Raw genomic sequence first — 22653 nt, 5'->3', positions numbered from 1 at the left:
CCAGCACTTTGGGAGGCCAAGACGGGCGGATCACGAGGTCAGGAGATCAAGACCATCCTGGCTAACACGGTGAAACCCCGTCTCTATTAAAAATACAAAAAAATTAGCTGGGTGTAGTGGCGGGCGCCTGTAGTTCCAGCTACTTCAGAGGCTGAGGCAGGAGAATGGCATGAACCTGGGAGGCGGAGCTTGCAGTGAGCTGAGATCGTGCCACTGCACTCCAGCCTGGGCGACAGAGCGAGACTCTTTCTCAAAAAAAAAAAAAAAAAAAAAAGATAGTAGCTAAAACTACCCAGATTTGTTCACCATAGTATGTCTCCCCTTCTAAATTGTTAATAACTCCCTTAAATATACTGCCTTTTAAAATGTTTTTGTTAACATTATCATTATACAGTCAACTTTTCCTATCCTTTGCAAATGTGAATTTAAAGGAATTTTGCACTTTTGGAATTTATTGTTTTTTAGGTTTGAGTATTTTGATGTTATATAATCTAGTATATAAGCCCTGAAAGAGAGATTTCTGCTGATGTTTTATGCCTAATGAGAATAAGCAAATATATTGAAAACTCATATTCACAAGGGTATATTCCCTAGTTAATGATTCCATTATAACTCTGTTAAACCAGTTTTCAAAGGACTCTTAGAAAACTTAGGTTGAATATAGACTGTACCCATAGGTAAATAATATTTAGAAATATGAAGATCATTAATCTTATTGTATTGGTTTAAGGAGTAGTGGTTCCTCTAACTTTCTGATTGTTCCATTCCCCAATTTATATGAATGCTAAAAAACTGCTCTAGCTACAAGCTTTATAAGTGCAAAGAAGAAAAGAAATTTGAAGTAAAATTTAAATTTATTCAGGCAAAAACAGACTTTTGCTTTGACAGAGTACCTAAAATCATGTCTAAGGCCACATTCAAGAAAAGAAAACAACAATAAAGGATAAATTAGCCATCGAAATAATTTAAATTAGAGCAGTGATGATTGAGGGAGATACGAAGGTCAAGCTGGGTGTCATATTAACAGATTTAGATTTTTGACATTATCTCCACATGCCATTATATGTATAGTCAAAGAGATGACTGGCAAGCTTGAAAGAAGATGATTTTCATTGTAAAGCTGGACATGTGTTCCATTACTAGACCACCTCATATTACACACGATAGATACATTTTAAAATATCCACATCATAACTTTGTGGATAGTACAGTTATATTGCATTGTATTTGTCTGTTTTGAGTATTAATTTGTTAAATGTAAATATTTAAGTTATACCAGAATTTCCCCATTTTGAGTTTCTCTGTTTTTTATATAGAGTAAGAACCCATCCAAATAAAACTACCCTGGCATTCGTTAACCTCCGAGAAACCCTGAACTCTCCAGTCCACTCTGTGTGAAGTTTAAAAATGTATGATTTTGGCTCAGCGCAGTGGCTCACGCCTGTAATCCCAGCACTTTGGGAGGCTGAGATGGGCGGATCACAAGGTCAGGAGGTCAAGACCATCCTGGCTAACACGGTGAAACCCCGTCTCTATTAAAAATATAAAAAAATGAGCCGGGCGTAGTGGCAGGCGCCTGTAGTCCCAGCTACTCTGGAGGCTGAGGCAGGAGAATGGCGTGAACCTGGGAGGCAGAGCTTGCAGTGAGCTGAGATTGCACCACTGCACTCCAGCCTGGGCGACAGAGCGAGACTCCGTCTCAAAAAAAAAAAAAAAAAAAAGTATGATTCTGTTGTTATATGTCTCTTTCTGAGGACAGTGTGTCCTGGATGGTTATAGTCTCACTGAAGGCAGAAGTGGTCTTACTCAGCTCTGTATCCTCAGTATGTAGTGATTAACACAGTGCTGAGCATGTAGTGGGTGCTTAGATGTTTCCATGACCAGATTAAACCCTTTTTTTGGTTTTTCATTTCTTAGTTATTTGAAGTGTTCTTTAGAGGAGTACTTGAAGAATTGTTTTGAGGGAAAAAAAATCTCTTTGGGAAATTTCTTGCCCTGCGTTAGAGAATCAGATATTCTTTTACTAACATAATTTATTTAACATAAATATTATATTTATTCCAAATGTAATGATCCAAAACATTTTATGATCTTTACAGCTGCAGTGAGAAGAGGAGTTTGTTACTTTAAACAGAGGCTGAAGAAACTATAGAATTAGCAGAGAAAGTGGAGAAGGTAGAGGATGGAGTTGCAGACTCTACAGGAGGCTCTTAAAGTGGAAATTCAGGTTCACCAGGTACGTTGTATTATTGGCTTCTCCCACATTGTTGTTAAGTAATGGCTAAGATTAGTAAACAAGTCCATCTCTGGTGTTTAGTATAGTTTTTAATAATCTTTAAGACAATTTTGTCCAAGAGTCATGTTGTTTGCCTTTTATCACTACTCGACAAAGTCATAGATACTGCTTTTAAGAACTTAAAGTATTCCTGACTTCCTTTCTAGAGAAAAGAACTGAAAAGATTTTTTTCATATACCAAAGGTGTTAACAAAAAAGAAAGAAATCTTTTTTCTGCTTTTTGGTTCATCTGAAGGACTTTATTCATGTGATTTAACTTGCATGTTTTAAATAACAACATGTCTAACTCAACTACCATATGTACTAAAGTTTTTACAGATCATATGACTCAGCTTTATGCGTTGATTCCAATCTTAAAGAAAATGTGATTATCTTCACAGATGTTTAAATTTCAGATTTCATAATTCTTATATTTTACAAAAAGCTATCTTTATATAATTACATAATTAAAATTTGTTATGTAAACAGAGTACCACTGTTTTATATCTTTCTAGACTTTAGCTGGACATCAGGCCGAAGACACACATACACATGCATGTATCTAATCCTTGGTACTCAAAAGTGATAAAGGATGATGCATTGACTACTTTTGAATTTGTAACAATTGGGGATATGGGAGTGGAGAGAAGGATAAGTAAAACTACTTTCTAAAGATGTTTGTTCTTAGGTATAGTTTCCTTTGTTTATCTGAGTAGTCTGAGGTAACATTAACTTTTGAAATTGTTGGGAGAATATCTTGGGCCTTTGGTAACTACTAGATTTGCACATTGCTCAGAATTAGTGTGGGTGAGAACTTAAAGGAAGCTTCAAAAGCACCTGTTCAGAAATCCCTGCTGCTGCTCCGGATCTCGTTAAACTCTTGTTCCGCTGCAGAGTTGGCCCTATGCACGTGGGCTTCTTTAAGTAGGTAATAAGCTGTGTACTTTTTTTTTTTTTTTAACTTTGCTTCTGTTACTAATTGAGGAGAGCAGAAATTTGTTACAAAAACAAGCTCGTCTTTTTCTGAGTGAAATTAGTTTAACATAGAGGTGTGTTGAATACCTGTTGGCTGAATGGCAAGTGATAAAAATTAAATTCACATTTTATTCAAAGCTGACATCATCATAGAATGAATTTTGGGAGTACAGTAATCAATCTGAAATTTGTGTGGATCAAGGATAATTTTATGATGTTGTGTGTGATTTTTGGAGTTTTTCCTCCTCTGAAGAAGTATTGAGATGGCAAAGTTAACATTCTGCTTTAGTTCTTCTTCACAAGATATGAGCAAGTCCCAAATAATCCTTTCTTGAAAGGCTCATGACCTAAATTAATTGAAGTTAATTACTAAATATTTTGTTTCATATTCTGAATTCAAGCATACCAATTTTATAAACATCACAATTATGAAAATACTTAATATTTATTATTCTATTTTAAATCTAATTAAAATTTTAAATTTACATTTGTTGACTCAAAAGGGATATAGTTCTTAAAGTTATTCTAAACACTCTCTTACTATTCATATTAACTGTCAGCTTTGAGCATAAAATTAATAGCTTTTATATTCATCCTTTATACAACATTTTGCTTGTGTGATTATAAACATTTATTTATATGTCAATAATATTTTAACAGAGAAAGCATATATTTCACTCCAGTTATATCTGTAATACTTTACTATTTTTGAAAAAATAATTTATATGGTGTCACCTACACGATCGTTGATCATGACAAATTGAGGCATGCCAGAAATGACATCAAGGTAGGGTGTTGGTTACTAGGCTGAGACCAAAGCCAGAACATACATTTGACGAAATAGTGGGACAAAAGCCACCCTTTGTTGCATTTCCAGTTAGGGAATGAGATTAGGGCTGAAATTGAGCTTACTGGATAGAAAATGTGTTCTGAAACTATCTGGTATTGTGTAGTGAAAACATATTTTTGTTCTTTGTGTTTTCTTTATGAATGGTGAGATAGTTATGAAAGTAGCAATGTACACATAGTTGATGTTCAGTAAATATTTAAATAATAATGTCCTGTGATGGACATCTCATCTTTTTGGGGAAATTGCCTTTTTTCCTCCTCCCTTTTTTGATCTTATTTAGATTTGATGGAAGTCACATTTAAATTTTCAGGGTATTTACTCCATATGGAATGGAGAATAGTATAAAGCAGAGGTTAGCAAATTTTTTTGTAAAGGGACACACAGTAAAAATATTTCTGGCTTTGTGGGTAATTTATGGTTTCTGTCACAACTACTCTGCTCTGCTGTTGCGCAGACAAAACAGCCACGGACAATATATAAATGAATGAGTATGGCTTTTTTCCATAAAACTTTATTTGCAAAAACAGGTGGTGGGCCAGATTGGCCTATGGGTTGTTTTGCTTACCTTTGGCGTGAAGTATATCCTCAAGAAATATTGCCGCATTCTGGCGGAAAGTAACCTAACTTTGTTAACACAATGTCAGCTTAAAGTTACTAGGGATTTGGATGGTCCAGTAAGTTGGCCAGCTCGTCCTGTCCTACCCCTGATTGTCTGAAATGCAGTTTAACTGCTTACAGATAGAAAAATTGGCTTATTTATTTCCTCTAGAGGTGAAGACTTCATGTGGTTATCAGTGAATTTTTAAATTCCAGTGTCTGGAAGAAAACCTTTTTCAGCTTCTAAAACGTAACAGCGTAGTAGCCAACCCTCTGGTAACCAAATCAAAAAGGAAAATCAAGAGCTTTTTTCATTGAAGACTGTGGCTAGCATTAATGTAAAAATGTGTGTGTATAAAACCTTGTGTTTCAGTCCCCTTAAACTCTTGGAATATGTATTGTTTCTATTTTGTAGGTTAAGACTAGGATATAGAAGAGCTACTACCATTAAATATGAAGTCATATAGTGACACATACCTTGTGTATTTGGAGGTCCCATGGTTGGCAACTTCAGTTATCTAAAATGTGTCTTAGCATCAGGGAGAAAGACTTTTGATCAATTAGAATAAACGTCTGAAGTGATACACCAAAGATTATACATTTTACTAAAGGAGGGTTTCTTAGATTATTACAACCTATTCACTCGTCTTTTTAAAATTAGTCCAGTGAGTGTACCACACAGCAGGTCTAAAACAGCAAATTTGAGCTGGGTTTCAGGGTTGTTAGAATAGTAGCAAGAGCTGCGCATGGTGGCTTATGCCTGTAATCTCAGCTACTCTGGAGGCTGAGGTGGGAGGATTGCTTGAGGTCAGGATTTCAAGATCAGCCTGGATAACATAGTGAGACCTCATCTCTTAAAAAAAAAAAATGCTGGATATGGTGGTGTGCACCTGTAGTCCCAACTACTTAGGAGGCTAAGGTGGGAAGATTGCTGAAGCCCAGGAGTTGGAGGCTGCAGTGAGCTATGATTGTGCCACTGCACTCCAGCCTGGGTGACAGAACAAGACCCCATCTTTAAAAAACAAAAAACAAAAAAAGAATAGTAGCAAAATGTGCTGGCTGACTACTTGACGTTAAGGAGTGGACTGGAAAACTACAATGTGGATTTAAGAACTTTAAAACATAGTAGTTTGGGACCTTTTTTGTGAGGAACCTGTTGTTTATAGTTTAGTATATTAATATAATCATTCCTCTAAGTATCAATAAAAGCTTGATTTTTAAATTTTTTTTCTTCTTTTTAAGAAGTTAGGGTGGGTGGCTCACACCTTAATCTCAGCACTTTGGGAGGCTGAGGCGGGAGGATTCCTTGAGCCTAGGAGTTCAAGACCAGCCTGGGCAACATAACAAGACCCTGTCTCTACAAAAAATTAAAAAATTAACCAGGTGTGCTGGTGTGCACCTGGGGTCCTAGCCACTTGGGAGGCTGAGGTGGAAGGATAACTTAAGCCCAGGAGGTTAAGGCTGCAGTGAGCCATGATCACACCACTGTACTCCAGCCTAGGTGACAGAGCAAGATCCTGTCTCAAAAAAAAAGTAGTAGTTAGATAAATATATAGTATATTTTAGAAAGGTTTTATTTTACAACTAAACAATTTAAAAGTGCCTTGTCACCAAAAGAGAGTGACAAATTTTTCCATTAGATGAAAAATTGACTTGGGTAATAGCTTATTCCCAGATACTTTAGGACTTCTGATGCTCCTTTATCCTTCATATTCTTCTGTCTATGGTTATTGTTAACTTTGGGCAGCGATGTTTTTAGAAGTTGGGTTAGGTCAAAAGACATTCATTTTTCTTCCTTTCGTTTCCTTTCCTTTCCTTTCCTTTCCTTTCCTCTTTCCTTTCCTTTCCTCTTTCCTTTCCTTTCCTCTTTCCTTTCCTCTTTCCTTTCCTTTCCTCTTTCCTTTCCTTTCCCCTTTCCTTTCCTTTCCTCTTTCCTTTCCTCTTTCCTTTCCTTTCCTCTTTCCTTTCCTTTCCTCTTTCCTTTCCTCTTTCCTTTCCTTTCCTCTTTCCTTTCCTTTCCCCTTTCCTTTCCTTTCCTCTTTCCTTTCCTCTTTCCTTTCCTTTCCTCTTTCCTTTCCTTTCCTCTTTCCTTTCCTTTCCTCTTTCCTTTCCTTTCCTTTCCTTTCCTTTGTTTGGGCTTCTGTTTTCCCTAGTAAAGATCTTTTCCATTCAGTATTGGGTAGCACTCTTTCCCAGAGGAATCGAGTTAGATAGAGTTTTGTATTGTTCCTGCACTTCCTTGTTCTCAAAAACTGAGCATCACTGCCCCACTGAACTTATCATCCCCTGCACTGAACTCCCTCTTGAGAGAAGACAGTGGCAAAGTCACATGGAACACTAAGCTCCTTCTGTGGTAAGAAACAAACCAGTAGACCTGCCAAATCTGTACTTTGCTCTGTGTATGAACAGGCCGGTTTTGTGTGGGGCCAGCTTCTTTCCAGGCCTTGTTTGGGACTCTAGACATTGACACCATTTGAAAGGGATGCTTGGCTTTTGGAGCATCCAGCTTGTTTAAATTCCTTTCAGAAGCCACTGTCTCCCATCTCTGTCCAGATTTAAAAATCAGGCACTTTTTCATTTCAAATATAAAGTGGTGGTTTGATTTTTTTATTAAAGGAAGTGTCTCCTGAGCCTATTACGTGGATCACAGAAGGTTTTAGTCTGTTCTGATTGTGGTGTTGCTCTTTTTTTTGTGTTAACTTAAAATCCTAGATTTTTTGGTCCAAACCTGATTAGCCATAGGGAGTTAATATGTAAGACTGATGGCTCTTTTTCTCTCTTTATTACCAGAAACTGGTTGCTCAAATGAAGCAGGATCCACAGGTAAAACTACTATTGTTATTCATTTAATTGTCAAATTTAAAAATAATTTAAAATAAAATCACCATAAAATACTTAAATATAGATGGTACTTAACTTTTAAGAATTATTTCATTTCTAATAGCAATTATTTTTAATACATTGATCTTCAGGTTATAAGGGTTTAGAAAAATTCATTCTATTTTAATATAGCTATTATTTCATCTTTGTTACTATTATTTTGGTGTTATATTAATTGGTTTGAGTATTTTGGAGAAAAATATACTTGTCATATAGCTTAAATTCATTTCCATGAACCCACTTATTCAAAATCAGAGTTTTTGAGGCTTTCTGTCATCCCAATATTATGAAAAGAGACCCCAAACCATTTTTGTTTACTTGGAGTTTATATTATAGAACATTTGAATAGTACTGAATTCTCTATGTTCAGGGTAAGAATTTTAGAGTATTTTTTAAAAGAAGCATTTTAGAAAATTTTATTTTTGAAAGAACCCTTAAAGGAGGGTTAAAAAGTACCTTATGTTACTTTCTAACAGAAAAGTTAACAGAGGATGTTAACTTTTCTTTAAATTCTCATAGGCATTTTTCACTTAGGCATTTTATTCTCTATTTCTGAAGAGATGTTTTCCTAAAAACTTACCTTGTCTTCTGATAATTATATTTATTATTGGGCATTGTCTCTTTTGTAACCATTAGATACTAGGTCATAAGTATGGAGAGTGTTTATCAAATATCAAATATATCTTTATCTATATCTATATCTATATCTGGGTTGATAAACAGTACATACAGGCTTCACTGTAAAGTAAATCAAGTTTTTGATTGAAGAATGGTACTGAGGCACATTGATTTTTGGAAGTAAAAAAATAACACTTATCTCTACAAATTGAGAACTCAGGTCTAACTATTGTGTTTTGACTCTGAGAGCTGGCATTGGTAGCCCATACTTATTCCTGTTGAATGATCCTACTTCCGTGAGAAACTTCTCCTCTTTTTTTCTTCTTTTTTTTGGTATATTCACAATTTAAATTGGTTTTAGATACAAAAATTAGCCAGGCATGGTGACGGGTGCCTGTAAGGCCAGCTACTCAGGAGGCTGAGGCAGGAGAATCACTTGAACCTGGGAGGCAGAGGTTGCAGTGAGCCAAGATCTTGTCACTGCACTCCAGCCTGGACGACAGAGTGAGACTGCATCTCAAAATAAATAAATAAATAATAAATTGGATTTAGGGAACCAAGAGGTGGTAGACTTTAGATTAACAGGTCCTTTCCTATTTAATGTGGTAAACTACATTATCAGCAACTGTGAAATGTTACTAGAAACTATCATTTCTGTTGTAGTTGGTGATCATGTAACAGAATTGTCTTAACCTGAAGAATCTGAGGTGGGCAGGACAGTAACTTGTTGGACAACAGGTGTGGGTGATCTCATTGGAGAAGCCTTATGTCAAATACACTAATAAAAAAGTCCACACGGAGTAAACCAAATTCAATAGACGGGGAAGATGTGTTCCCTAACCCTGACAGAAGACCAAGCAGGGTAAATTGAAAGAATTGTATGTGAGACAAATCAAGTAAAAGCAGTCACTCATTAGGGTGGTGTTCAGTCTGCTAGTAGGCTGTCCTGCTACATTAAGCATTTGAAAATTTTAATTTTGGAATTTTTTGCCTACTTTAGTAAAAGGCAATCATGCTCTGTGTATCTCATCTAAAATAGTATTCTTTTTTTGATTCCTAGAATTTTAGAACTGAGAAAATGCCCTGGTAGTCAGTGTGTTAATTTGAATGATGTAGTGTTAAGGCAGTTGCAGTACTGACAGCTTTTCAGATCTAGGCTAAAATAACAAATGTACTTTGCTAAATAAGGGAGAGGGCAAGTGGAGAAAACCTCTTATCTTTGTTGATAATGCTGTAAAGCATGTAGTGTGTGCATACTTATAACCTCCATTTTCCTACTTTTGTGTGATTAGTGGAGCTTTGGGTTTTCTGTCAATGGATACTTTCTGTAAAGAATAAGAATATTTTAGTGGACAGGTACTCTTACCGTACAAGATGCTCAAATATAAAACTTCGTGTAATTTAAAACAGTTGCAGAGGAGCTGCTCCTGTTTTGGTGCGAGGAGCCTGTATTTAGGATCTGTGCATTAGGTGATGGTATTATGGCCACAGTGTAATGCATGACAGATTTGATTGGCTAAATGCTTCGGGTTGCTTCATCATTTGTAATGCAGTATGCATAGTCTTCCTGCTACTATTCTGTTAACAAATGAAATATCTTTCTCACAGATATTTTTTCTTTCCAATCAGAATGCTGACTTAAAGAAACAGCTTCATGAACTCCAAGCCAAAATCACAGCTTTGAGTGAGAAACAGGTAGGGGAAAAGGGGAGGGGGGCATATTTTTAACGTTGTGTTCTAAAGATATGTCTGCTCGAGGCTTCTAAGAGGACTGCTATTTTTCCTCATGTGTGAAAATAAGTGTGGGCAGCCAGACTTGGTTTTAATTTTGTTTGAGCTCTGTTTATCTATTTTTATTTTTGGTTGAAATCAGTCTCTAGAGTATCCCATGGTTATATGTTACTGGCAAATACCTAAAAGCAATGTGGCAGGCTGCCGTTAACTGTGTTAATTAAACTCTATAGTTTACCTGTAGGGGATGGGGTAAAGGCAGTTAGTGAGAATGGGTGATAGAGAATCTTGTAGGTGCTGCATATACCTTGTTACCTGTCTTAAAGCCTTGAGCTGACATTAAACTTACTGTGGAGAGAATCTTCTTGTAAGTAGATTGCTCTAAATGTAGGTCTCCCATTCTAAGTATGGTCATGCCTTTATGTTAATCTCTATTAGATATTGACCTACTATTAAGTGAAAAAACTTCGGTGAAATCTTATTAGACTTATTCTATATAGGGTAGGAGAAGAACATCTTGCTTTTTTCCAAGGACACCTGGAAAATATTCTTTGGAATTTTTTGGATGATGACCTCCACTTTACCAATTCAGGCAGTGCCTGCCACCAGGTGGAGTGCGGCAATTGATAGAGCTATAAGTAAATGTTTATGGTAATCCCACAAAGCATTTGTTTTCTTGTTTCTTCCCCACCACTCTCCCTCTGGTTAGGAAGAGTGGTTTTCTGTCTTGGAGTAGGTGAATATATTAATCAAAAGAATAAGGTGATTTGCAGTTGATACTTCATGCCAGTGACATTTTATTGAGGATTTTTGACTAAATAGTTCTCAATAACTGATTTTTATGTTGTTATTTAATGTTATTTAGTGAAATAATAGCAATGAGAATAATTCATTTCTGGAGATTTTTTATTGTGTTTCTATTGTGTTTTCGTTTAACTGAGGGGAGAAATAAACTTTGAGAATTATGTGGAAGAGATATGAATCATTAATGTTTCAGAATAGAATCATCTTCCAAGCTGAGTGAACAACTGCTTTATATTCTTCCTTCCTATTCTTATGCGTCCCCATCTTGTCTTCTCCACAGACAGGAGGTATTTTAGATTAGGGAATTGCCAAACTAAAATTGGGAGGAGGTGGGATGGTGGAGAACAATTTGTAAGAAAAAATATAAACAGAGTCGGTTAGTATGTATTTGGCTCTGAATGTGATTCAGTTCTCTAAAGTCAACATGATGTGTGTTAGTGAAAGTGTTCTAGCTTTAGAATTCTGTTAGCGCTGAGCCTCCTTACAGTTTCAGGGTTAGTTTGACAAGACGCCAATGAATGAGTCACATTTGCTGAAAAATTCACGTGTTCCAGCAGGAGAAGAAGGTGAGAACTGATTAGTGGAGTAGGGGTTGGGGGATGCTGTTGCAAAGTTAAGATAACTTAAGACTACATTTGGGGAAAGTGGGACAATTTTTGGAAATTACATCTACTCGAAATTTTTGTTTGTGAGAACTAACATAGATTTGGTTTATTTGTAACTTTTTATTCTTTAATGTTTTTTCTGTTAGGGACCTTACTGAATAGAAAATTGCAACTATCTATGTTAAGACATTTCATCAAGTGGCAAGCTCTAATTGTTCTCTGAACTAAGTTTGCATTTCAGAAACTGGAATTTTAAAAAATGTCTAACATCAGGAAAACTTTAGGCATACAAAGTAAGTAAAACTAGAGTTAGAAACTGAAATCCAGTCCTGGAATTTTTATATTTCCTTAACTGTTAAAACAACCTTCTTGATGGAACAGAAAAATATCATTTTTAGGTAGGCTAATACTTGAAGGAAGCGCAGCTGTAAAGTTCAAAAGCTCATCCCTCCTCAGACTTATTTTCAACATGTGATATTACTCTTTAGTTTAGAATAGTTTTATTGGCCAGGCGCGGTGGCTCACGCCTGTAATCCCAGCACTTTGGGAGGCCAAGGTGGGTGGATCACCTGAGGTCAGGGGTTCGAGACTAGCCTGGCCAACGTGGCAAAACTCCGTCTCTACTAAAAATACAAAAATTAACCGGGTGTAGTGGCACATGCCAGTAGTCCCAGCTACTTGGGAGGCTGAGGCAGGAGAATTGCTTGAACCCAGGAGGTGGAGGTTGCAGTGAGCCAAGACCATGCCACTGCACTCCAGCCTGGGCGACAGAGCAAGACTCCATCTCAAAAAAATAAAATAGTTTTATTTTAGAACAGTTTCCTAATGCTATATGCCTTTTTTCCCCCCTCCCCTCAAAAGAGCCACTTACCCTCTGGCAGAACCTAACCAATTTTCCTTCCACTTTAATAACTAAAATCTGAATTACCTTATCCGTATGACTAATATTTTAAGTTAACATTAATTTTTTGTTAGAAAAATTTAAAATACAGAAAAGTTTGAAGAACATGTCGTATTTCACACTTAACCCTTTGTCATATTTGCTTCTATTCTTTTTCTTTGTGCATTTTTCTGTAATCATTTTTTTCAATATTTATTAGAAAACTTTAATTATACAAATAATGGACTCATATATTCTCTTCTTTTGTTTTATTAAAAAAAGTTGCATCTGACAACTTTTTTTTTTTTGCATCTGACAAAACCATTGCAGATAGTCACTATTTCTTGCGGTAGACACTAGTTCTTATTCACTGTTGCCACTTCAATCTTTGATACTTACTCAGTTTCTCCCTTAAAACTATGTAATCGTATGCTCCATTTGGGAAAATACAGCCTTTAGTGAGCATCCTTCATGACTAAAACTCAGTGAATTTCACTGAATTCTTGGTTGGAAGGGTCTAGTGCTTTTAAAGTGTAACTTGAGATTTCTGAAAGAAACTCTGGCAGATTTCAAAGTCAGCTTCTTGACCTGCAGGGCTTCAATTTGTGGCTGACAGTTTTAACTCAGAAAATCCCTGACTTGATTGGCTAAATAAATTATATGTTATATAGCCATTAAGATCATGGTTTTGGAAAGTATTTTAATGATACAGGAATGTGCTCTGAAATAATAAGTGAGAGAGTATACACAACTTTATGTGCATTACAGTCCCATTTTTATGTTTATTTTGTGTATATATGTATGTGGGCGTGTAAACGTATGCAAAAACAGTGTCAGTATAAAATATTGGAAGGTGGTTAAGTTTACAGGTGGTTTATTTTTTCTGTATCCTCTTATGTATATTTTCTAAATGCTCCACAATAAATATGTTTCACTTTTAGGATCAGAAATAGACAAGAAATATGATTTAAAAAATTTTTTTAACATCAAGCTCTTGTCTGTTTCAGGCATAGTTCACATTTAAAAATCTAATGACATTCTTCTCATGGTATTAAATATATGAACCACTCTAATCAGAGAATCCAACTTTTTTTTTTTTTTTTTTTGAGATGGGGTCTCGCTTTGTTGCCCAGGCTGGAGTGCAGTGGCGCCGTCTTGGCTCACTGCAAGCTCCGCCTCCTGGGTTCACGCCATTCTCCCACCTCAGCCTCCCAAGTAGCTGGGACTACAGGTGCCCACCACCACGCCTGGCCAATTTTTTGTATTTTTAGTAGAGACCGGGTTTCATCATGTTAGCCAGGATGGTCTAGATCTCCTGACCTTGTGATCCTCCCACCTCGGCCTCCCAAAGTGCTGGGATTGCAGGCGTGATGTAATGCTGAAGTGTGGAAGCAACTATTAATTTCTTTAACAGGATTCACTCTCATTCTCACTCCCCACACCCTGATTTTTTGATAGGCATATGTGGTCTTTTATGGAGATATTCTGATATGGAGCCAAAGCACTTAGTTGCTCTAGTTCTCTGCTTTCATTTTGCTTTCTTGTAGAGGCAATCTTAACATCCCAAAGTTTGTTGCTTGTTACTGTGGTGCTTCAGGGTTAAGCCATCGTGGTTGCAGCTTTGGTTTCCCCAGCCTGAACAGTTTGCTGCCCTATCTCCCTTTACCCGGTGGCCTCCTGGTGAGGTTTCATGTCATAGCTTAAATGTCACTTCCTCAGAGGAGCTATCCCTGACACTCCTTCCACTAGTCAAAATCAACTGTTTCTATTATTATCTCACATTGAACCATACTTTTCCTTCATAGTTATTCCATTTAGACATTCAGTTGTGAATGACTGAAAACCCAAAATGAAAGTGATGTAAACAGGGAAAACTTAATTTCTGTCTCATCTAAAAGTTCTATAGGTCCCCCTAGGGCTAGGGCTGCTGAGAGTGGTTCCACGGTGTCAGGGAACCCAGGTTCCTCCTATTCTGTTGCTCTGCCATTCTCAGCATGCAGCTTTCACATCATAGTCCAAAATAGCTGCTCCATCTGGTAAGAAGGGGGAGAAGCAACAAAGAGCAAGCCCTTTATTTTTTAAGGATGTTTACTAGAAGTTGCATGCACCACTTCCAGTTAGATCCCATGGGCCTGAACTTAGTCATGTGGCCCCTGCTAGGAGCAAGGAAGTCTGGAAAATGTAGGTAGTTTATTGCTGGTAGTCATGGCCAGATAAAATTCAAGGACTATTACTGAGTAAGAATTGGGAAATAAATACTGGGAATAATTAGCATTTTCTATTACAGTAGCATATCTGTATCTGTAGGATTACTATTTTTTAAATATCTGTCTTCCTTATTAGATTGTTAGTTTCAGGAAGGCAGGGAACGTGTTTGTTTTATTTGCTTTTTTATTCCTAGTATAATATTTAGTATAATATTTAACATAGAATATTAACACAGAAGAGGCACTTATATTCTTTAAATGAATTATTTTATCCACCCGATCTTTTGCTCTGCTTATATTGTAATTTTTTTATAGAACGGTGTGTCTTTTTTTTATGCTTTTTAAACCTAACTTATTATGAAAATCTTCTTAGATTTTTGAGTGTTCTTTGAGAACATGATTTTTAACAGCTTTAAATATTAGCGTAATTGGCTATATCATGATTTTTTAAAACTATTCTTCTCTTGATGATAGGGTGTTTCCAGTTTTTTTTGCTATTATCAATATTGCTTTGATAGATATACCCTTCTATATGAATGCGTGTTTCTCTCTGATTGTCTTAGGAGAAATTCCTAGATGTGTGATGACTGGATGTGTTGGTCACCTATTACCCTAACAATTCTGCATCAGAAACTAGTGTTTTATTGAGTGGCTTTCAACACTGCCAGTACTTATACCTAACTGGTCAAAGATTTGATTATCTCTTTAAGAAAAATAAGCTTGATGAAGTAACTTACACTTTAATAATGTGCCATATTATTATAGGGCATTTTACCTAAGTGTTTATTTTCACACTAGGTCTGTAGGTCATCTGGGGTTCTCCTAATCTAGGCTGTACTTGGCCAGGCACCTCTGCTTCAGTTTGTGGGTTGGCTGAACTTGCCTTTCAGGCTGCAGGTTTGGTTAGGTCTACTCTAAATGTGTTTATTCTGAGGCCTTGCATGAAGGGACAGCAGCTACCTGGGGCGTATTCATTTTGTAGTTTACCTAAGACCACAAGAAGCAGGCCAAACTACTAAAATACATTTTAAGACTCTGCTGGCATCAGGTTTGTTAACATCTCATTAGCCAAAAGAAGCCACATGGCCAAGCCTTGCAAAGTTATATGACAAAGGGTGTGAATGTATAATTTTAAAACAGAGAGGATATGGAAATTGAAAACAATAATTCATCTACCGCACTTAGTCTAAAGGTATAAAAAAAACTTTTGCTACATCAAAAAAAATTTTTAACCATGTATCTCCAAGTAACCCCCAGAAAAGGCTATATCACATTAATAGCATATATTGATAATAAGTGATTTTCCCCAGGAGATATCCTGTCACAGGGGAAAAAAGCACTCTGCTAATTTGGAAGATGTATTGATATGCATTTGATGCTTATCAGGAAGTATATTTTTCAAAGAATTTGCCATTTGTCCATGGCACAAATCTATTGTAGTATTCCATAGAATTATCTTTTGGTTTTAAATTTTGTTATTCTTTCACACCTTCTTCTATTTCTTTTTACTCCTTTTTAGAGAGATAGACCCTTCTGTAGTCTTTGATCTTTTCTACAAGTTTCCTTCTCTGACTCTGTTTAAAAATTATAGTCACCAGGCTGGGTGCGGTGGCTCACGGCTGTAATCTCAGCATTTTGGTAGGCCAAGGTAGGCAGATCACCTGAGATCAGGAGTTCAAGACCAGCCTGGCCAACATGGCGAAACCCTGTCTCTACTAAAAATACAAAAATTAGCTGGGTGTGGTGGTGGGCACCTGTAGTCCCAGCTGCTCAGGAGGCTGAGGCAGGAGAATTGCTTGAACCCTGGAGGCAGAGGCTGCAGGGAGCCAAGATGGTGCCACTGCACTCCAGCCTGGGCAACAGAGTGAGACTCGTCTCAAAAAAAAAAAAAAAAAAATTATAGTCACCATTTCTTACAGATCTTTTCAATATAATATTAGATGAAATACTTTTCTGGGTTTAGTAAGTTCATCTTGCCGTTTATGGAATCATTCTCAATTTTAAATTTGAATATATTTTAATAAAAGATTCTGAAGCTTTTGGGAAAGAAGTTTCTGTCCCTCCTGTAACTAGTTATGTTTCTGATCTATAGGACAACATAATTTAAGCTAATTAGGTAACTGAAACAAAGGACTGGGTAGGGATGGGGGAACCAGAAGTTTGATTCTATTCCTGACTCTGTAATAGACTTGTTGATAGATTTTAATTATTGAATAACTTAATATGTCTTTTTCCATATTCGTGGAATGTTTGGATTATGCATTGAGGAGTTAATGCACGTGTATCCATTGAGTGCATGGAATTCTTTTGTAGGTGAGCTCTGTTTAAAAGGAAATTGTTGGCTGTAGTCATGGTGGTTAACTTCATCTCATATGTAACACTTTCATCTTGCGTGTAAAGTACTACTTTTCTAAGAAGCTTAGAACATTTCACATTTAACTCAATCACAAGTGCGTCATTGTGATACATAAACTGAGATGTGGACTTTGTGACTTAACCATTATTGTATAATTTATCAGTATGAGATTCAATACTAGAATCCAGATTGCTGTACTCTTCATTCAGTTTTATTTAGTAACTCTGTAGACCTTTATCTATCAAATATTTTTTGAAATAGGACATTAGGCAAAATAATTACATTGCCTTTAGGCTTCATTACCTTGGAGTCAAATAAGTAAGTTAGATCCTATAGTCCTTGTGTTGGTTACCTGATATATGACTATCTCCAGCCTCTAATACCAGTTACCGTAAAATGTTACCCTCCGTGGTTCACAGCCAAACTAGTGTGATTGGCACATCACATTGGAATTTAAAATTGTTGTCTTAGAAATCTTCTCATTGTGATGGAAACCTGACTTTATCCAGAGCTTAGGAATTTCCTAAGATTTAGTCTAGTTCATCCCTCCTGTGTAATATTTATGTAAAGCCATTGGTCCAATTGTTTGTTGAGTTTATTGCCACTTGTGTACATCAGAGGACATCAGCTCCTCGTTTTCATCAAATACAGGAAATGTAATATTTCAAATTTCTCCTGGTGAAATCCTATTGGCTTATATTCAGCCAAGATGAGATGAAGGAAAGGCTCAGAAATAACTGGCTGCAAGTATGAAAGTTCTGAAGATCGAGAGGTTGTATATATGTAGTGTGACTGTGGTTCCCAGTGCTGTATTATCTGCTCTCCTTTTTACCTGTCTTCTTGGAGTGTGATTGTGTTTGTTGCTGCTAGTTGTACCTAAGTGGTCAAAGATTTGACTATCTCTTTGAGAAAGAGATGCTTGATTGAGTAACTTATACTTTAATAACGTGCCACATTATTATAGGGCATTTTACCTGAGTATGGCAGAGGAAATCAAGTCAGTTGGTGACTTGTACCAGATGCATCAGTTTGCTGAGTTAAGGCAGAGCAATCCTCTTGTAAGTTTATCCTAATAACGTATTTTTGGTGCTGGCAAATGGAATGACTTTTAAAATTCAAATTGAATTTCTTAGCCCTTGTCATCAGGTGTTATATATGTTGACACTGGGCTACTAGAATCTACTGACTGGAATCTACTGTATTTTTTTTTTCCACTTTGCTCATCTATTGCTTAGCTGAGAGCAGTTGCTTCAAGCTATGAATATCAAATCAAAGGCCAAGTTTGTGGAATGTTTTTCAAGCCTGTGGTATCTGTCTTTTTTCTTTTGCATAGAACATATCTGTATTTCAGAATGTTTAGGGACTCTTCCACTCTTTGGAGAACGTTAATTTTTGAGTGATAGGCAGTGTGAATAACGAATGCTTTTTAGGAGCCAATATAACTGACACCACCTCTCTACTATATCGTGTGCTTTCAAATAATGTGCATATATTATATATATGTATGCTTTCAAAAAATCCATTCCCATTTATTCCCTTTTCTCTAGGATCTGTGCTTTTCAGACTTCTTTATCATTCAGAGTCTGATTCATCTGTTTTATTCCACATATATTTATTGAGAGTTTACTCTGGTGAAAGGCATGATACTAGGCCCATGGAGGATGCAGAGAATGAAAATCTTGCAGTGTTACTTCCGTGTGACTGGTTATGACCTACAAGGCATTCAAGCTCATTAGCATTGATACCTTTAACAACTCATTCTCATACATACCCCATAAATTCTCTGCTGTCACCTTTACTCCCTGGGCTCTCTCAAGACTGTGCCTTCTTCACACATCCTCTTCTCTACACCTGGAATTTTCTTACCTTTTTACCTGATTAATTCCTATGTATCCTTTGAAGACTCAGCTTAAGCAAGGTCTTCTATAAGCTTTTCTTGACTTCTTTCTACCTTCCAAGCAGAGTTAGACACTCCTCTTCTGTGTACTCATGGTACTTGGTACTTGTGCCTACTTTATTTGGCGCTCATTGTGGTACTTATTTGCACTCATCAAGTTGTATTGTAATTATTTGTAAGATCCTCACAGGCAAGGACTGTGTCTTGCTCACATTTGTACCCCTCAAGTCTAGAATGGTAGATGAGCAGCAAGTGTTTTTGAATGTTATTAATTCATTATGCCCTCAGAAAGCTGGTAAGGTGGCCAAGGATGTCCCTACCAAGGGTTCACCATCAAAAGAAAATTCCCATTTAAATGATTCAATTCAGTTTTTTTTTTTTGTGGGGGGTGGAATATTCTTATTATTATTTCCTGCTTCAGTGTTTTAGGAGAGTTCAGTGCCATTATTAACTCTATTCCAATTTAGAGCAGCTTTATCTTAGTTTCAGAAAAGGACAGTTTTTATTAAGTGAAGTTGTATAAACTAGTAAATGAGTCTGGGGCCACCAGTTTGAAAACTTGATGCATCTAGAAACAAGTCTCTTCTGCAATGTTGCTACATCACTTACCTCAGAAAACCCTTCATTTTCTCACTCATGCCCGCCTCCCCATTGAACTCATACATACCTTACCCTCTAGACTTTTCAGATACTTGTTATGCTGTGTCGTTTCTTCAACCTGGGATGTTTTTACCTGTCTTCTTTGCTTAGTGCAAACCTAGGGTCACCTTATACCTTTCTTCCGGCAGACCCACTTACAGGACAACATAGTACAGAAATCCCCACAAAAGAAAATTTGAAAACAAATGTGATTGAATCAAAGTGCATTAGTAAGTAATACATAAGTAAGTAATACATAAGGTGCATTAGTAAAGAATACATTAGCTATATATGCATATTATGGAATAACATGTAGCTGTTAAAAAATAATGAGGTGCTTAACTGAATGGAAAGATGAATAGAAAGTTAAAAAAGCAAATTGTAAAACAGACATACAGTATAATTCAATATTAGTTTAAAATGCAAAATACTAAAAAACTGTGTTTGTATTTATGCATTCATGGTCATTTATACTTGAAAATGCATGGGGAAAAGTCTAGATTATCTAGAATTGTTTACACAGAACCATTCACAGTGATTGCCTCTAAGAAGTGAGGTTCAAGAGAGCTAGCACGTTTAACTTTATATATGCTTTTGTTATTTAAATTTGTTTATTTTTATTTTGTTTGTTTATTATTTTTAGAGGCAAGGTCTTGCTCTGTCACCCAAGCTGGTGTGCAGTGGTACAATCATAGCTCGCTGGAGTCTTGAACTCCTGGGCTCAAGTAATCCTACCACCTGAGCCTCCCAAGTGGTTGGGGCTACAGGCATGCACTGTCACACCTGGCTAATTTATTTTTATTTTTTTAGAAACAGGTTCTCATTTTGTTGCCCAGGCTGGTCTTGAATTCCTCGCAAGTGATCCTTCTGACTCAGCCTTCCAGGTAACTGGGATTATAGGTTCAAGCCACAATGGCTGGCTGAATTTATTTTTTATAAGGAACACATATTAATTTTTAAAAACTGTTGAGGTATAACATACAGACAAATATCTAATATATATTTATATGTATGTACATATGGCTCAAATATATTATTACACACTGAAACCACTAGGTAACTAATACCTATATCAGTAATCAGAATATCACTGTCACAACATAAATCCCTCCGTCCTTCCCCAGTTCACTACCTCCTCTACCAGAGAAACTACCTTTGTTACCTCTAACAGCATAGACTAATGTTGCCTGTGTATCAAATAAAATAGAGCCTACTTTTTTCTGTCTGGCTTATTTTGTTCAACATGTTTATGAGACTATATCCCTTTCTTTTGGAGTAGTAAAAAACTTTTTACTTGGAAATAATTACAGATTCACAGGAAGTTGTCTTTTGAAATTTTAAATCACTAAAGAAAAAAAGTTTGTCATCTCTTGGATGTGCCCGCCCTAACATCTCATGGCATAGTCAGGTGGTTTCTCTTCTGTGAGCCAGTAGCTCCTTGCTCTGTGACTTTTGTGTAGCTCTTACCACATATCTTTTAACTATTTGTTTGTGTGTCATTTCTTCCTCTCTAGATTGTGAGCCTCTGTGAACTGTGATCCCTTCACCCTTATACACCCGCTTTATACCCTAGTGCTTCACACACAGTGGCGCTTAAACAACTTTTGTTAAAGAAAAGGAGTAAATTCTAGTCTTGGCTGTGCTAGTCACTGACAGGCTTTGTGTCCGTTGAATTTCTCTGAGCTGGTTTCCTCAACTGTAATATAGACGTTATAATTGTATCAGTACAGATGCTTTTAGCTGTAGTTTAGTTGTAGTTAGAAAGTCCAACTAAAAGTGGCTAAGATAATAAGTGAATTTATTGATTCAAATAAGGAGAATTTGCTAGAATTGCTCAGTTCAGCAGCTCAGCAACACTATCAGGACCCATATTCTGGTCATCTTTCAGCACTGCCATGCTCAGTATGTCGGCAACCACTGCTGTTGTCATGGGATGGCTGCTGTGGCGCCAGGCTTTACATCTTCACACATCAACATCCTGGGGCAAAAAAGGACCATTTCTTATTAAATATCTCTTTTTATGATTATGGAAAACTTTAATTAGAAGCCTTTCAACAGACTTTGCATCTCATTGACCACAGTTCTGTCATATGCCAATGCCTAGTTCCTGGCAAGAAGGAGGAGTCCAAGGCTGATTTGTGTCCTGGAGCTGGAGATTTTCTCCTTGAGCATTTGGAAGCTAGATACCTAAACAAAACTTTTTTGTTATCAGGGAAGAGAAAGGGTGGAGAAGAATGGATATTCAAGAAAGTTAACAATGTCTGTCTCTATAACACTTTCCTCTACTAATGTAAATTAAGGATAATGTATATCTAAAGGTATATGCATGCTGAAATACCATGAAGTTATAATACATCATTAGTGCTTGTTACTGGCTCTGTGGATTATTTTAGAAAAGTCTCCCTTTGCCACCCTAGCTAGCAGCCTGCTTTAGGGCTAGGAGTACAAAAATAATTTTACTCTTTGCCAAAGCAATACATTATTAGAAGGGTAAATCTATTACAGAAAATAATGTAATTTATTTCAAATGTGAATTATAAATTTTTTAATTTTTTGGTATTTAAAAATTGTCTATAAACTATCATTATCGTTGTTGATGTTAATATGGTGTTTCGGATTTCTCCTTTTTAAAATGTTGAATATGTTAAATGACAGGCCAAATCATATATTCCTTCACTTCTTTTTTCCCCCAACAGATTAGGGTGTAAGAACCAGACAGGAAAAAGAAGTTTACTCTTTAACTAGTATCTTTTTATGGTAGCTGGTTAGATGGGAGGCTGTCCTGCAAAATTATGTTTTCAGAAGATATGTTTCCCAAAGTTGATTTACTCCAAGTTTAGGAAGCAAATGTTTGTGTGAATCAGCAGGGTTTGGCTAACCTCTCTCATCCTAGCTCTATCTGAAAAGGAGAGAGGGATTCTTAGTTTCTCTCAGTGAAGCACCAAACATTCCTTTGCTCTGAGAAATGAGGCCCTACAAGTTTTCAACTAATCTGTTCAGTTGTCACCTTTTCTCCTGCTCCCACCTCCATCGCCTTTTAAAAAACCTCTCCCACTTTGCCCAAACAAATTGTATCATTTTGACCAAGAAGAATATTAAAGATAGAGATCAGTTCTGAACTTAATTTTCCCTATGAACAGTGAATGATTATTACTCATCTGCTTTTATCTAGTGCTTCTGTCATCTAATATAGGAATTGGGGAAAAAATTAACAACTCCTTTCCTGTGGAGTCAAGAAGCACAAATGAACTTACCCTGAAAAGTTCTGTTACCTGAAGGAAAATAATCAAGTGAAATTGGGGGAGGGTGTTAATCGACAGAACTTGAAATTTGTTTTTC

The 22653-nt window shown here is 36.5% G+C and overlaps 1 protein-coding gene across 34 annotated transcripts in view; it reads left to right on the top strand.

The window, feature by feature from the left end:
- The window catches only part of PHF21A (PHD finger protein 21A), a 188472-nt gene that overhangs the window by 35084 nt on the left and 130735 nt on the right, over positions 1 to 22653 (top strand). For 33 of the 34 annotated variants that reach the window (XR_010135467.1, XM_055354774.2, XM_031015998.3 and 30 more), the window contains 3 exons: positions 2100 to 2236; positions 7488 to 7520; positions 9825 to 9890. Coding sequence is in view for 32 of the 34 variants with exons in the window: in XM_055354774.2 (XP_055210749.1) it covers positions 2183 to 2236; positions 7488 to 7520; positions 9825 to 9890 (153 nt within the window). In the remaining 2 variants the exon portion in view is untranslated. Of the gene's footprint in view, positions 1 to 2099; positions 2237 to 7487; positions 7521 to 9824; positions 9891 to 11513; positions 11629 to 22653 lie in introns of those variants that run through there. The other variant, XM_019037315.4, reaches the window with a different exon arrangement.

This window comes from Gorilla gorilla, chromosome 9 (assembly GCF_029281585.2).
Source record: "Gorilla gorilla gorilla isolate KB3781 chromosome 9, NHGRI_mGorGor1-v2.1_pri, whole genome shotgun sequence".
In the NCBI taxonomy this organism is placed as follows: domain Eukaryota; kingdom Metazoa; phylum Chordata; class Mammalia; order Primates; family Hominidae; genus Gorilla; species Gorilla gorilla.
Note: the sequence above shows the minus strand (reverse complement) of the source record. Positions and strands in the feature narration are given on the sequence as shown.